Source organism: Parasteatoda tepidariorum, chromosome 1 (genome assembly GCF_982258835.1).
Source record: "Parasteatoda tepidariorum strain Cologne lab strain chromosome 1, Ptep-v5.0, whole genome shotgun sequence".
Classification (NCBI taxonomy): domain Eukaryota; kingdom Metazoa; phylum Arthropoda; class Arachnida; order Araneae; family Theridiidae; genus Parasteatoda; species Parasteatoda tepidariorum.
Window position 1 is genome coordinate 94,521,873 of NC_141755.1, and position 17,902 is coordinate 94,539,774.

The 17,902-nt window shown below is 28.7% G+C and overlaps 1 protein-coding gene across 1 annotated transcript in view; it reads left to right on the plus strand.

The window, feature by feature from the left end:
- Positions 1-7,509: 7,509 nt before the first annotated feature.
- Positions 7,510-17,902, plus strand: part of LOC107451686 (organic cation transporter protein) — a 30,979-nt gene continuing 20,586 nt past the window's right edge. Inside the window, exon 1 of the mRNA XM_016067854.4 lies at positions 7,510-7,890. Within this exon, the coding sequence (XP_015923340.2) occupies positions 7,733-7,890 (158 nt within the window). The 5' untranslated portion in view covers positions 7,510-7,732. The remainder of the gene's footprint in view (positions 7,891-17,902) is intronic.

Consider the following 17,902-nt stretch of genomic DNA (forward strand, 5'->3'; position numbering starts at 1 on the left):
CTTCCATCAATGTTAATACTACTTATGTAAGGGGTTCGATGAAATTTATACCCTAACATCGAAGCGTGTCTCTATAACACTACTTTTCTACAAATATGATTACAATGAAATCATATCATTCGAATTTTAACTGATTTATTCCATCAAACCACAATTGGGTATACTATAGCCTACGTCACAGGTCGTTTTATTCCTACTAAGGCTCCTATAATTCCTACTATATTTAACTAGTAAACAGCATTTTCTGCGAACCTGATTTCTAGCAACAATTAAACATTAAATGAAGTGTGTTGTTATAAGTCGCTACTCGGCAGGTTGGAATTGTATTAGTCTAGTTCCTTTTGAAATAATTTATTTTGTTGTTTTATCTAAGTTTATGAATTTAGTAAACATATTTAAAACTCAGCTTATTAATTAAACTAAAAGGTAAATGTTATTCCTAGTAAGTGGAAGTAGTTGTGTTTTTTTCATATTATACCCAATTATACACAGCTTTCTATAAGGTTTTTAATTTCTTTTTATGCCGTGAATTTTATAAAATAAAGTACACAATATGTTGTTATAAGCAGAATCCTCTTGAGCATGGAATCCAACTAACCGTTTGTTGATATTCTTTTTGATGATATCTCTAACAAAATAATAACATTTATTGCACGCATAACACACCATGAGGTTTGGGGAAGCTCCGTAGGCGCAGTTGGTTAAGAAGTCGCTTACACCGCTGGTTGGAGAGCTGGGGTTAGTAAGTTCGATTATATGGATAATAAAACAACGGGCGTATGTAAGCTGCTAGATGAACATTAAATCTGTCGTGGATGAAAGTTCTCTCGTTCTTTATGTTATGAAAGGTAGGAGAAAGGGTACCAGATCAGGTTCTGTCCTCGTCGTTTTATTGGGACAAAAATTACGTTGTATTTCTACCATGGCCATTATAAATTAGAGACAGGAGAGATGGGCTAGGTACTTGGTTATAATTGGATGATGTGCTTAAATATACACTTATTTATTTTATTTATTAGGGTTGGACGACACTTGCATAAATCTTTTGACATTTTAATCGTTTACGCTATCAGCCACCGGATGATTTTTAAGTATATTACCTCTCCGAATTTAGTTGTTCTTTACCATACCAAATTCAATTGACGCAATGGACAACTAGTCAACTTTTCATTTTGTGATGTAGCTAAGTTAACTATTAACCAAGTTTATAGCTGGAACGTAAATATTTGCCTCTCCCAGGCCTTATCTTTGCTCTGAATATAAACAAAAAGCCGGTTCTGTAGGATGCAAAGAGGTTTCTCCTTTCCTCAAACACACACAACCCTTATGAAAATTTAAGGTATATTTAAGGTTGATTTGAGGTATTTTTGAGGTATTAAGGTTGTTTTGAGGTATATTTGAGGTATATTTAAGGTTGCAGAGAAAACAGCAATAAAAATTATACCTCGTAAAGGTAGTAATTAAGGTGTACGAGGTTGATTTATATATACTTCAGCTTGTTTTAAGGTTGTTTAAAATTCACTTCAAATCAACCAGACTGATAAGGAGATTTTTAAGGTATACCAGGTTTATTTTCTTACACTTGTAACAAAAGAGGTATTTTTGAAGTATAAAAATTTTTACCTTATTTCAACTAACGATAAAGAGGTATTTATTGCGGTATATGAAGTCATTTTATTTATACCTAAGCTTATTTTGAGGTTGTTTTAAATTCACTTCAAATCATCCAGACTGATAAGATGATTTTTAAGGTATACGAGGTTGTTTCTCTTACACTTGTAACAAAAGAGGTATTTATGAGGTATAAAAAAATCAACCTTATTTCAACTAACGAGAGTGAGGTAATTACGAGGTATAAAAAATATACCTTTTTTTCTACTAACGATATTGAGGTATTTATGAGGTATAAAAAAATATACCTTATTTCAACTAAAGAGAGTGAGGTATTTATTGAGGTGTTGAAGTCATTTTATTTATACCTAAGCTTGTTTTAAGGTTGCTTAAAGTACACTTCATATTAACTAACTCACTTCCCAGAGTTCCATGCGAGCCGGCAAATGGCGTGTGTGTTGACAATCGAAAGTCTATTCGAAATTCGGTAAGTGTGCTTGACATTTATTAATTTAGTTTTATCACTTTTAATCAAATATGCTTCAATTTTGAAACTTAAATTTTATTATTTTTGTTTTAACGACGCGTCCTGATCTTAAATAATTTAAGTTGGAGGATATTCTTAGAGGCTATCGTTGTAGGCTTAGCAATAAGAGAGAATAACCGAAATATTTCTCGTCACTGTTTTGGGTAACATTACTGGTGAATCGTTACAGCAGGTTATGCACAGTATATTTTATTGTTTGTAGTTCAGTCAAATAGAACTATTCTTTTTTTTATTTTGCTTAAATGTATATGTTTTAACGTAGCAGTATGCACGCTGATTAATTGAGAAAAATGATCACAATTTCTCTTATAAATAAATCAGTGAAAATTGAAAGATTTTTAAAACAGCAATTTTGCTTTGAAATTCTACTATTCTTATCGTATGCTTATCGTTTGGATATTTGTTGCAAAGTTTATATTATTGTTTATATATATATATATATATATATATATATATATATATATATATATATATATATATATATATATATATATATATATATATATATATATATATATATATATATATATATATATATATATATATATATATATATATATATTTACAGAGCTTATCCACAGTTCCCTGATATTACTGAGATGGCCTAGGCTATAAATAGCACATGCGCGGCGGCGCAGGAGAAGAGACAAGCAAGCTACTGCTCAGCCTTCCCCTGGGATATAGTTCTGAATTTATACCTAAAAGAAAAAGTAATCTCTCCTAATAAACTACAGAATTTATGTAATTATTGATAACAATAGTTTGCTGGATATTTGATAGTTGAAAACTAGTAACTGTACTAGCTCACTTCTTCATGTTTGATCACAAAACTGCTATTTTCACTACATGTTATTTTCTCGCATTTTACCCACGTTAATTATTTACTAAGCAGATTGTTATTACTTATTAGAATATTGGGCAGAATGAAATTAAATCCGATTTCAAGTTTATATGACAATTTGTTTCAAGGTTATAAGCTTTTTCATGCAGCTGTTTATGGTTCACTACTTCAAAAATGTGCGAATTTCGGAAATCTTAAATATTTTAGAAATAAGTCAGTATAGTATGCAATTTTAATCCTGAATTGAATAAAATCAATTGCAAATAAAAACATTTATTGTTGAAAGTAATATGCATTATTTAGAGTTTCATCCTATGGGATGTGTATTTATATTTTAAGCAAGTGTTTGTAACAACTAACTATTAGTTTTATTCTGCTCGGTATTATAAGTTATATAGGAGATATTATACTCAACTTATTTTAAAAGTATTATTTCAAATCATTCTCTCTTAGACATTTTCCTCACATAAAATTACTCACAACTTTAAAATAAATGCTTCTTATCAGCTTGTAATTTGTTCTATTCGATTGAGTGTAAAAAAAGAATAAAAATTGGTACATAACTTTAAAATTTTAATTTATTAAACGATTGTAGATTCTTGATTACATTGATTAAAAATTATTAAAATAACTATTGTTTAAGAAACTCTGATGTGACTGACAATAACATAAGTCCTTTTCAGAATCAGCGTCAAAAATTTAAAAAAAAGCTGCTAGTTTCATGAAATCTAACAAAAAATTGAAAAATAAAGACTACGTTTATTGAGTTTAAAGATTTTTAAAAAAGGAAGGGAAGGAAATCTAATTATTAAACTTACAAGTACCATAATGTTACAGATGTATAGAAAAATAAAAAGTGTTAAAATTGCATAATAAGATTGGAATTATACAGGGTGTTTATAAAGTCCCGGACCCATTTTGATGTTTAATAACTCATAAAATAATAAAGATAGATTAAAACTAATAACATTAATGGTTAGATAGACTCAAGTTTCATGACCCTTGTCAATGAACTTCCACGTGTACCCCCTTCGTCGCACGGAGAAAATCAAGTCGATAGTCAATTTCACGAGAGGTAGCTTTCTTTTTTACAGAAAAGACAATCTCACCAGTCGTATACTTAGACATGTTGGAAAACTTCGTATTTCCACAACTAGAAGAGCTTCAGCCACATGTCTTTTTGCAACAAGATGGTGCACCACCTCATTGGGGTATCATCGTTCGTAGTTCTTTGAATGACCATTTTACAGGAAGATGAATTGGGCGAGGAGGTCCAATTCCTTGGCCACCCAGATCACCTGATATAACGCTGCTGGACTTTTTTCTTTGGGGATTTATAAAGGACAATGTTTACAGGAGGATCGTGTCGAACATTGATGGCCTAAAAGCCAGAATTACAACAGCAATAGCCTCTGTGGATGCCGACTTGCTTGCCGCTACCTGGCGTGAAATTGACTATCGACTTGATATTCTCCGTGTGACGAAGGGGGCACATGTGGAAGTTCATTGACAAGGTTCATGAAAGTTTTTGAGTCTATCTAACCATTTATGTTATTAATTTTAATCTATCTTTATTATTTTATGAGTTATTAAACATCAAAATGGGTCCGAGACTTTATAAACACCCTGTATATTTGAATTTCTGTAAATTTTGTTAATGGTAATACTGTCTTCAGTGTATTTTATTTTGTGGCTGTGATACATGTCATGCTTTTTAGCTACGAGGATTGAATAGAAATGGCAGAAGATATTTATCTGAAAAGAAAAATTAATTTCATCCATTAATTTAAATGATAAAAAAAATACTTTCTAATATTTTAAGACCTGCCACTATTATTGTAAATATGACTTTCTTACTAATTTATATTTTTTTTCCTCTTAGGTTCCAATAATTACAAGTTTCAACATGTAGACGGAAACAGTATTTAAAATAATTTTGTTGGTTTGTAAAAAAAGTGAAATTTTAGTTTTAAATAAAAGTACTTTGAATTTCAGCTGACTAATTATTTAAATTTGTAGTTTTATAGCTTTAAAAATTCAAGCACCTTAGACAACTATCTTCTAAAAATACGAGTATGAGTTCCCATAGATAATTTTTACTAACTGTAGAATTTGGATAAGTGTTATTTTAAGATGATTTAAATCAATCTATTAAAATTATAGAAGAATTATGCATTTAAAACTTTCTTTTATAGCTTAACAAAAGAAGCAATTACTGCCGAAGGTTTAATATTAAAAATTTCAGGTTGATAAATGATCTCTGCTAGTGAAAAAAAATTTAATTTACATTATTCTTCATATAATATATATAATATCTTTATATATATATATTATATTTCTTATATAGTGAGTCTAAAAATTAATAAACTAGGTGGTCCGTATAACACCTCACCTTCGTAAGTGCTAAAAAAAACGTCTTTGGTTGATAAATTAATGCTTCTAAAAATACAAAAATATATACTTGAGGTTACGAAATAATAACTTAAGGTAGAACATGGAACACATGGCGCTAATTAAAAATAACCTTTCCAATTGTTGAAAATACACTTCAGGTTGATTTATAACAACCAGAAGTGTAAAATAGCCCACCTTAGGTTGAAAAACATATACCTCTACAAGCATAAAATTATATACCTGAGGTTGAAGAATAATTACCTGAGGTAGAACAAAATACATTTGAGGTTGATTTATAACAACCAGAAGTGTAAAACGACACACCACAGGTTGATAAATATATACCTCTACAAGCATAAAATTATATACCTGAGGTTGAAAAACAATTACCTGATGTCAAACAAAATACACCTGAGGTAGATTTATAATAAGCTGAAGTGTAAAATGACACACCATAGGTTGAAAAATATCTACCTCTACAAGCATAAAATTAGATACCTGAGGTTGAGAAATAATTACCTGAGGTCGAACAAAATACACCTGAGGTTGATTAATAACCTGAAGTGTAAAATGACACACCTTAGGTTGTTGAATAAATACTTCCACAAGTGTAAAAAAATATACTTCAGGCTGAAACATATATACCTCTGGAGGTATATTTAAGGTATATTTGAGGTTGATTTTGAGGTATTCATTTGCACCCTTTTCAACCTTTACGACGTATTTAAACAACAACCTCCTTTATACCTTTAAAATATACCTCGTTTATACCTCATTTATACCTCGATTTTTTCATAAGGGAAAGCAGAGCGCGTTACGTATAAGAACCGAGTGAACCATTTTCCAGGTTACAGAGATTACCTCAATATGAGGCAAATATTTACAATCAAAATTAAACAGTCAAGAGGCCACGCACTATTCCAGTTGTATATTTTATCAATTTTGCTCGACGTGTTGGGAAAACTTACACTACACACACATAGTCTCAATTAGTTCCACATAACATTGAAGTCAAGCATCACTGCCTGCTGTCAGTGTGCGGGAGGGTAACCACTTGGATTAGTCTGCATAGGGATCGAGGGTGTGTGATATTGGTCATCGTTAAACTGTTCTACCGTGAAGTACTCGACATCACGTGCAGGTCGTCGGGCTACCGAAGAGAGGGTGTCATCCCCTCTGCAGAGGATCAAAATTGTGATGGCATGTCTTCGGATCATCCTCAGGGAAGTTTCCCAGACCGTCGCCAATAGCCCATTGTGCAGCTCTAGTGCGACGTAAATTAACTACAACAACAACAAGTTCCATATAAAGAAAATAATTGCAAAAAACTAAACAAGAATGAAAACTGAGATAAAGAATGTTCTCAATGGATGGGTGATCGTGTAAAGCTAAGGGTGGTGGCGCTAGTGGTAAAATTGCTCTTTGTAGACTTCCGGGTTACTGCTTTCGATATATTTTTACGCCGCAGATTGAAAAAACGCGCCATCATATTATTGCATATCTTTTGCAGTATTTCACATGTACCGAGTTCTTTCTTTCAGCCTTTAAACTTCAGCATTATCATATTAATATCATAATCATCAGAATATTTTATAATTAGGCTAACTTGAAAAGATATTTTTGGCGACATTTAATTCAAATGTAGCCAAATAAGGGATAAAATACAAAACATGGCAAACCTTAAGAATTATTCACAATGCGATATTAACTTTCCAAAAAATTTTTTGGCCTTATGACCTCTGAGAATCAATACATTTCTGAAAGCTCTTATGAATGGTACAATTATGTTTAGATTTGAACCAAAATTACAATAACAAAATTGTATAGAATATTAGGCTTGTTCACACATCGCCTCGTAGTCATAACATAAGCGGAGGGATACACCGGATATTTTCTAAATTTCTTCCGGTTTAGGAACGCTTGTTATTATTTACATTAGACCACCCATCCATATATCATAAAGCAATATGTTTTTTGGTTCACCATTCTGGTTCTCATTCTCCCTCGATAGCGACTTTAAGTGCGTGAATTTTGTGCAGTGAGAATAGTCCTAAAATCTAGTAAGTTAGGCTAAAGAACTCGAAATAGGATTATTTTAAAATCATACTGAAACTTTTCTGCACACCAGCGTGGATAAAATTCAAAACTAAGATGGGAACTTTCCCTTGTTTACATTTGGAAGTTATTAAGTTCCCTAATTTAGACTTGTGTCTGAGATATTTTGGCATAATTAAATTTTTTAAGTAATGTCATGAAGTTTCAAAAAATAATTTTGTAGAAAAATTTGCTGGTAATCGAATATAATTGTGTTTAGGAAGCAAATTTCGATTTTCGAAAAAATGGATTTCGATTTAATATTAGATTATTTAGGTCACTTTGGGAAATTTCAGCTAAGTGTTATGTTACTCGCTTGTATGGCTCAGTTATTTGGTGGAATACAGATACATTCTAGCATTTTTCTGACTCCTATGGACAAAGTATCTTATGATAAAGTCAGGTAAGACGTTAGTCTTTTCAAACTCAACATTATTAAAAGTATTTGGTCTGCTTATGCAATACAACTGGATTAATGAGAGTGATACTATTTTGTTTGCAATAGTAGTTCCTCAAAATTTAAGAGCAACATAAAAAAAAAATGCATGCTAGAAACTAAATAAGCGGCAATATTTTAACTATGTTTTTATTGTTATTTAGAGGGATGTTTGTGAATAAAATCAATCTAATACACTTATTCACATGAGCAATGCATGAAAAAGTGAACAATAAACATGCAGAAATAGACATTTTCTTCTGTCATTTTGTGTAAAGACGCTTAAGGAAAGTTCTTGTTTATTCCGCTTCAAAACATGGCCTTTTCTGTACCTACCATTATTTATGTTTTATTCAGATTGTTTTGCTCTATTCTTACATAGCATAAAGTATACTGTATCGATTCTTGGACTTATTCACATTCTTTAACAGCATTTTTTATCTTTATTAATAGTGTATATTTTTTAAGTACTCAAAATATTTAAATTAAAATTTCCGTGAACATGCGGAGATACTCATTAAATTTATATAATAATTACATTAAATGAAGAAACATATAATGAACAACCATTATCTACAATATGCATTCACATTTTGAGAATAAATAATTTGAACAAATGTTTACAATGTATTTTAATCTTTCTGTTGCAATGATGAACAAATTTTTTATCAAATAAAATATTAGCGAACAACAATAAGATTTAAAAATATTACGTAAAATGCATTTGTAGCAAATTGTAAAATATAAATTTAAACTCGAGTGTCATAACAATTTCATAAAACTAAGAAAATTTATTTTTCCATATTGTTTGAAACATATCAGGATATTTAAAAACCACATGAAAATCAATATTAATAGCTGCCGAAAATTCGATCAAAACATTACATCGATTTACGATACTATCAACATAAATTGAGCGTGTAAAAAAGTGATTTATCTAAATGCATGATTCAAATTTTACGTGTAAATTTCTGTAGAAAAGAAAACTATTTTTTTTTTAATTTTCAAAGGAAAAATCTTTCTGCAAGAACTCTGTACTGTACTGTGAAAATGTCGCCGTGTCGCTGTAATTCTGCCACAGAGCTCTGGGCATAATTTTTTTTTTCAAAAATTATGCCAGATATTTAAAAATTATTAACTGATAAACAACTTGAAAGCTATTTATATAATTTAAACGGAAGATTATAGGAAAATAAACATTTAAAGTTGCATTAAAATATACATATGTATGTTTAAGGGCCATTCCATGGTCACGTGTGGGACATTTACACAATCATTTTGTAGATAAATTCTAATATAATAAATCTTTTTAATTTTTTTTTAAGAAATTTGATGCAATTTTTATAACTTGTACATATATACATATTTTTTAAAACTATTATGTTTTTAAAAAGTATGAAAATAGACTATTTACCCTTATTTATGCAAATGTCACGTGTGGGACGGAACTGAAATGAAAAAAATCTATTTCTTGAAATAAAAGGAGGATTTCAGTTAATTGAAGCAAATTATTGCATTAATGTATTTTAATTATATAAAAAGTATACTTTTATTAAAAACATATACTATAAAAGTACTCACATGATAAAGACATAGCAAAATCTACTTGCATTATTCTCGTTTTTTTTATTTCTCTTGTCTTTTTCAAACTCTGCATTTTGGATTCTTTTGATGTGCACATGCTTCATCATAGTTAGAAGATCATCCATAATTTTTTCATGCAGTGCTCCAGTGCAGGTTTCTGTTGTTGTAAGCTCGATTTTATTATTACTTTTCTTCCATTCTTTCCAAATCACAGTTTCGGCTGGAATGGAAGGTTTGGACAATAGTTGACCATTTTGACATATGGCACATTCATTTTTCCAGCATTTAGAATCCAGGTTTATATTGCATAGGCAGTTTTCCCAAAATGTATTATAATTAGAGTACTCATATCTTAAGGATTTTAGTTTCAGTGTAAAATTTTCATGAATTTTACATTTGCATTGTTCTGATGAAGTATTTTTCATAAGAAGGACATTTTTTGGTCTTAAAAGCTTCTCTTAAAAATATTGTCAAATAATGCTTTTGAAGGATTTTCTTTTCTCCTCCTTCCCAAACACAGATGCTATCTTTCATTCCTGGGCAGGTGTATATAATGTCAGGTCTAAAGAAAAAATTTATAACTTTAGAATAATCTATACTGCTTTGTTTTGATTTTTCCATCTCTTTCTTGGTGATTTACGCAGTGCTTTCATTGTTTTTATTGCAGCTTTGCTAAAAGTATGCGGAGAGTTGTAAGCTGATGAAGTAGCATCTAAAGCAATGCCATTGTTTTTTTTACCTTCCTAGCTCGCTGAATCCGTTTCCTGCCACATTCATGTTTTCGAAATTCCAGTTTTTCAATTTCATTCATTTGTTTCTTCTTCTGAAGCCTTAAATTGCGAAATCTTTCGTTTTATTCAGCTTGGAAACTTTGATTTTCTACTTTCTTCCGTTCCCTTACCTTTTTCATCCTTTTTGTACTTTCTTTAAATGTGATTCATTCATTATTAACCTGCAGTGTAATAAACAATTTGAGTTACACAAAATAATCTAGTATGAAAATGTAATAAGTTACTCCTATATATTTGAGAACACTTTTTTAAGTGATATTTGGAATTAAGTTAGGCAATCAAAAAAATTATTTGTGTTATTTTTATTCAATATTATACACTTTTATCTAATATTCATCCATTCTAATACTTTTAAGTATAACTAGGTAATTATTTGGTAAAGGTTAATTAACAATCTAATTTGAGTTGCACAGAATATGAATCTATAAACAATTAAAAGTGATATTTTGCATTAAATTCAATGTTTGAGCGATCTATAAATATCAGTTATTGTTAAATATTGTTCACTTTTGTCTAATATTTATCATTTTAAATTAGACAAAAAAAAAAGTTCACCATCCTTGAATGATTTATTAAATCTTCTCATTCATAATGTCATGTGTGGGACAAAAAATAATCTCAAAAATATTTCATTCTGGTGAAACCTACATTAATTCAATAGATTATTCAAAGAAGAATGATTAATTTATGTGTAAAAATAAAAGATGTAAACATAATAATTCATTGAGTTTCTATTAAATTCAGGGTATCCGCACACCTGGAATGTCATGAATTTCAGTATTGAAAAAATTTGTCATGAAATGTCATGATTTTAACTTTTTTTTTTTTTTTAAGTCATGGATTTAGGTCTCCGAAAAATCTAATTTTTAAAGTGGAATTTATCCCCCTCCCCAAAAACAATTTCACTGTGTTTTGAATATCGGAATTTGTAACAAAATCCTCACTCACAGTCATATTTTATTAAAATATAAAATGTTTCTATCCTGTTCTTTAAAAATTATGGTGTTCTTTCAAAAAAATGAAAGAAAAAAATTTATTTCTGGAGGGAATTATCTTTTAAACTTCTGTGATTTCAGAATTTTTATTATTATTTACTTTTTTTATTTTATCAATTTAACATTCTAGCTGAATCAAGCCAGTCATTGGCAATTTTTTTTTTAATTCCGAAATGAGAACTGAAAAATCAGGAGTATTTCTTTCCTTTCTGATGAAGGAGAAAAGTATATTTAGAATATAATTCTACAGAAAAAAAGAAAAAAAAATATTTGCTTTTGTACTTTTTTACATCTATTTTATTGCTTCACCTTTTTTTTACGATGCATTTTAAATTTAAAATCTATTAATATGAAGATGAAAAGTATAACAGTTTTGCTTGTACCTATCATTTCAATTAATGTTATTATAATGCTTTTTTAAATTTATTGTTGTGTTTTTGTTGGAGAAAATAGTAACTTCGTTTAGTCATGAAAAATTCTTGGAAGTAGTCATGGAAAGTCATGAATTTGAAAATCTAGGTAAAATGCAGCAGATACCCTGTAAATAAAAAACTTCTTTCCTTGTAAGTGCTTAATTTTCCCTTGTTTCGAAATGAGATTTTTCAAAATCTAGGTAAAATGCAGCAGATACCCTGTAAATAAAAAACTTCTTTCCTTGTAAGTGCTTAATTTTCCCTTGTTTCGAAATGAGATTTTTCAAAATCTAGGTAAAATGCAGCAGATACCCTGTAAATAAAAAACTTCTTTTCTTGTAAGTGCTTAATTTTCCCTTGTTTCGAAATGAGATTTTTCAAAATCTAGGTAAAATGCAGCAGATACCCTGTAAATAAAAAACTTCTTTTCTTGTAAGTGCTTAATTTTCCCTTGTTTCGAAATGAGATTTTTCAAAATCTAGGTAAAATGCAGCAGATACCCTGTAAATAAAAAACTTCTTTTCTTGTAAGTGCTTAATTTTCCCTTGTTTCGAAATGAGGTTTTTCCTTTACCATGTTGATTTTCGCTGAGAATTATGCAAAAAGAAGCAGTTCACACTGTTCTATTCAATATTTTCACAATTCATTCAACCCCAATCTATTTCGGTATATTGTCAGTCCTTAGCGTATGAAAATGCCATTCGTTTTACATGATTTTTGACAAATGTCAAAAACAATACCAAAAGTTTTTTTCTGACATGACGGTTAAAACAAGAAAAAACGGTCAATTGTCAAAAACTTTCCAACCCTTCCCAATTATATTTTTTTTAAGTGCTTAAAAATATTTTTTGAGTGCTTAAAGGGTGCTTATTTTTTGTTGAATAATTTGGCTACGCACCCTGTTCTCTTAATCAGAAACTTGGTGACAAAAAAAATTCTCGAGCATTTGAAATAAAAAAATTTTTCTTCTTTTTCGCTCAGGCCATATTCAATTCAGAGAATTTAAATAAAACACGATATTCATTACCTTCTTTATACGTTTTAAAATTTACAAATGTAAATAATTTCGTCCAAAATTAATGGTTTAAAAAAGTTAAATCGGAGAATTACTTCGAGAAAATTTCTGATACGCACATGCTAAATTAAATTCACAAAATGCAAAAAAAAAAAAAAAAAAAAAAAAACGAAACAAAAAATTGCGACATACACGATTATTTTTATATTTGAATAAATATTTTCTTGGATGCAAAACTTGAGAAATAAATTTTTTTGCATCGTTGGTATGTTAAATCTCACAGAAACGAAGAAATTAAGTTTTTTTTTTTTTTTTTTTTTTTTAACGAAGAAGTATTTTAAACCCGTATAGATTTTTACGAAAATTGTCCGCAGAAAAATGACAATTAATATATTTAAGTTCTCGGGCCACAAAAAAAGGCTTCGCAGGCTGCCAGTTGGTAACCACTAGTCTATATTGCTTAATCAAGAGAGAGAATTCAAATAATTCTTATACGTAATTATAAAATTCGTTTATCCTGAGATAATGCCATGCAAAAAATAGTGATTTATTATTTTATTAAATAATAGTCGAAAACATTTTGAGTTGTTAAGTGTACAAATTTTTACATCATTTTAGAGAATGTGATTTTACATGGTAAAATACAAAACGTGAACAAATTGGTCGAATAGTTTCTGAGAAATCAAAATTTACACATGATTCTCTTTTAAAATTTGATAACTCAGAAACTATTCAATCTTTTTCGTTTCAAATTTTGAATTGAGCCAATGATATAAAAATTTATATGCCTCGTAATTCAATTTTTTTTTCGACCATGAAAATAATAAATAATTTTTATGTATATGTTTGTATGGAATTGTCTTTGGATAAATGAATATTATAATTGATAGAAATCCATATCTGTCCAGGGGGAAGAGTATATTTATTCAGAAAAAGTACATTTCTGAGTCTTCTGTAACTTTAATATCAGCTCCACTAATTAATTAGTATATTTAAGGACACCCCTTTAAACTTAAACCATTAATATTGAATCCGTCATTTTTTTTCCTTTCTTTTTTTTTTTTTTTTTTGTACCACACATAATGGTATACATTTGTACCAACACAACAATAAAAACATTTACTTTTTCCTTTACAGGGGTCTGTCCAGACATTTTGTGAAAGGTCCGTTTTTGTAAAATTGTGAAAAAATTACTCGTAATTTGTGAATATAAAATAAACGTTAAGTCACATTCTTTCAACCAGGGTCCGCTTTTGCGAATTTGTGCAAATAGGGTCCGTTATTGCAAAAAAACTTTTTCAAGGAGTTTTTAAATTGTAAAATAGATCCAAGATTATGCTGAACACTGTAGAATTATAATTAAAAAAATTAAATTTTCAAAAATAAACAGCAATTGCAGTTACTACATTGCGATGCAATATACAAATATTTGGTATTTAGCCTATACTGCTGTACGCATAATATTCATTTCGGACGAATAAAGGAAGAAGTGTCTGCCGAAGACAAAATTTAGTTCGATTACTTATTTCTTTCCCCACCCCCTTCCTGGGAAGAATTTATTCGATTAACAAAACAATAATGAAGATAAACAAATTTGTGGAGGGTCCGATTAAACGATAAATTACTTCGTTAAGGGTCCGTTTTTAAGTTAAAATATTTTGTGAATGGTCCGTTAACCAGGGGTCTGTGTCCAGACATTTTGTGAAAGGTCCGTTTTTCGTGAAATTGTGAAAAAATTACTCACATTCTTTCAACCAAGGTCCGCTTTCATGAATTTGTGCAAATAGGGTCCGGTTATTGCAAGAAACTTTTTCAAGGAGTTTTTAAATTGTAAATAGATACAAGATTATGCTCGTCACAGTAAAATTATAATAAAAAAATTACATTTTCAAAAATAAACAGCAATTGCTGCTTCTAAATTAGAGATGCAACATAGAAATATTTGGTATTTAGCCTATACTGCTGAACGCAGAATATTCATTTCGAACGAATAATGGAATAATCGTCTGCGGAAAACAAAACTTAATTCGTTTACATCCATCTTTCTTGTTTTCTGCCCTGGGAAGGGTTTATTTGATTAACAAAACAGTAATGAAGATTAACAAAACAGTAATGAAGATTAACAAATTTGTGAAGGGTCCAATTAAAAGAAAAATAATTTTGAGAAGGGTCCGTTTTTATGAAAAGACATTTTGTGAAGGGTCCGTTAACGGACCCATATTTCTTCTGAACAGACCCCTGCGTTAACGGACCCAAATTTTTTCTAAACAGACCCCTGCTTTATGTGACTGACATAATAAAAATAGTGAATTCAATTATGATAATTCAATTCATTTGCCCTAACAAAATGATGCTATTTAAGTAGACATTAGTTTTATGAATAAAATGTATTGTTTAAAGCTGATTAACTTTCCTTGTTAATTATATTTTAGTTATAACTAGCAAAATTTTCGGAGTGAATCCGCAACACTATCTTCATGAATCCAAATTTGTATGCGACCTCAACCAATACCTTTTAGAGGTATTGCCTCAACGCAGTCTGATTATTAAGGCCCGGATTTTGATGACATTTGCATTTTTTGCATTTTTGGACATTTTTTGTTTTTTAGAGCATTTTTTTAGATTTATAGGGCATTTTTCCTTAAATTTTGGGGCGTATTTTGCATTTTAATGTATTTTTTAAAGTTTTTTGTTAATTTTTTCCAATTTTTACTATTTTTTATCAATTTTCATTATTACACTGACTTCCAAACAATGAAGAAAATCTATAGAATATTAACAGGTGAAGCAAAATCTTTTCAAATTGAAGAAGAATTGTAAGTGAGACCGCCTTTTTCAAGTACGCACCTATAACATCAGTAGACGTTGAAAGAAGCTTCTGCAGGAATGAAAATTTACTTTCAGACAAGAGACGCTCGTTTACATTTCAAATTATCAAAAAACATTTCATAATCCAATGTAATTCTGATATTTAGTAATATTATGAGATGGAAGTTGTTATATCCATTAAAGTTTCTATACAAAATAAAAATACTTTGGTGTCAATATATTTTCCTTTTTTTGTTATTTTAGGATATAAAACATATTTTTCAAACTTTAATGAACAAGTATGGCATTGCTTTATATTTTTTAAATGACTCATAATAATTTTAAAGACCAAAATATTTTTTTGATACAATATTTTTACTTTATTTAAGGCATTTTTTGCACTTTTTAAGGGCATTAGTTGAGATTTTTTAGGTCATCAAAATCCGGGCTCTACTGATTATTATTGTAAAAATTGAGCTTTATCCGACATACGTGTAGCAAAATTTTCAAATGTGAGGTTCTTCAAACATTACGTTGTTTAAATTGAAGTTGAATTTTATACTTGACTCATTGATCTTTGCGGTGTTTCCTCAGTTCAGTTCTTTTTTTTTAAATAAAAAATGTTTTTAAAAGGAGGCTCGGCAATTTCTCCATTTTTTAATATGCCTTTTCGAAAGAAAACTTATACAAAGTGCGTAGCGTTTTTAAAAAGTGCTTAAATGTGCTTAAATTTGATTTACGTTTTTTAAAAGCCCTTAAAGGTGCTTTTTTTGTTCATGGTTTGTAAAAAGTATTTAATTTTCTATCTTTTATAAAGAAATTTTTTCTTTGCCGTGACGATTGTCGTTCTAAATTACAAAAAAATGCTAGATTTTCACAATTTTCTCTGCAATATTTCTCAATGACTAGTTATTTTATCATGATTATTTAAAGTTTTCGAAAATTGTTTTGGAATTTTATTGATTCTTCACTTTTAAGTTAAGAACTTTAAATGATAGAAAAAAATAATTTCTATTACTGCACAGATCCTAATTATGATTTTTTTTTTTTTTAAGGTGATTAAAAATATTTTTTGAGTGCTTAAAAAGTACTTAAAAGGTGTTCATTAATTTTTTTTTTTTTTTTTTTTTTAAGAAATCTGTCTACACACCTTTTTATATGACAAATGATCTTAGCAAATAACTTCTTTACTTAATTACTTTAATTACGTATACCTAGTAATATGTAATGTTTTTATGAGTGTTATTTAAGTTTTAATGCAGGTGTTACAACTAGCTGCTGCGACCCCTGCCGTGCTAGGAGATTTCTGCCACTGGTGTATTGTGTATATAGTTGTATTAACGTTATTTATTTCTAAAATAAAAATTTTAGGTAGCAAAAAAACATGTAATAATGTTTAAAAAAAATTTTTTTAATTGATATGTTGTAAAGTATGAAATCCGGCATTAAATATAATGCGTAAAACTAGCCGGGAATTACATTTATTCGATATTTCAATACTTACTGACGATAGATTAGAAAAACATCAGTGTTTGGAGTATCGGGCAAATATATACCAGGCAGTGATACTTGACCTTAAAAAAACCATTGCCCGGTATACCCTACACTGATGTTTTTTGCGTACTTTTTTTATTTCTAGAATAAATAAATTAGGTTACAAAAAACATAGTTATGTTTAAATAATTCTTTTTTAAAATTCAATTTGTTGATTTGTTTAAAAAATTGTATCTTCGGGGAATTTTTTATCTTATTATTTTATATTAATTGTATACTTACTACATATACAACGCTTTTATGAATGTTATTAATTTTTAATGCTTACTTTTATTTTTAGAATAAATAGTTTAGGTTACAGAAAATATGTAATGATATTTAAACAATTTGTTTTTAAAATTCAATATGCAGATATTTGATTTTAAAAAAATCTTACTTACGAGAATTTTTTTCTTATTATATATTAATTTATGCATATAGATAATTACATATAATGTTGTTTCTGAATGTTATTGAAGTTTAATTAATTACTTTTTTATTTATGGAATAAATATTTTTGTTTTCAAGAAATATTTAATAATGATTAAATTATTTATTATAAAAAAATTTCAATTCTATCTTCAAATATTTGATTTGAAAAATTGTATTTACAGGAAAAATTTTTCTTAGTATTCTGTATAATTTTTTTTCATATTATGTATTATATATATTATTCTATATTTTTTTATAAATGTTTTTAAGTTCAAGTTTTTTATTAAGTTTTTAAGTTTTAATGCCTTTTTATTTTTTAGTGTAAGCATTAGGATTTAAATAAATAATAACTAATAATGGTTAAATAATTTGTTTTTCAAATTTAATGTGCAATTATTTGATGTAAAA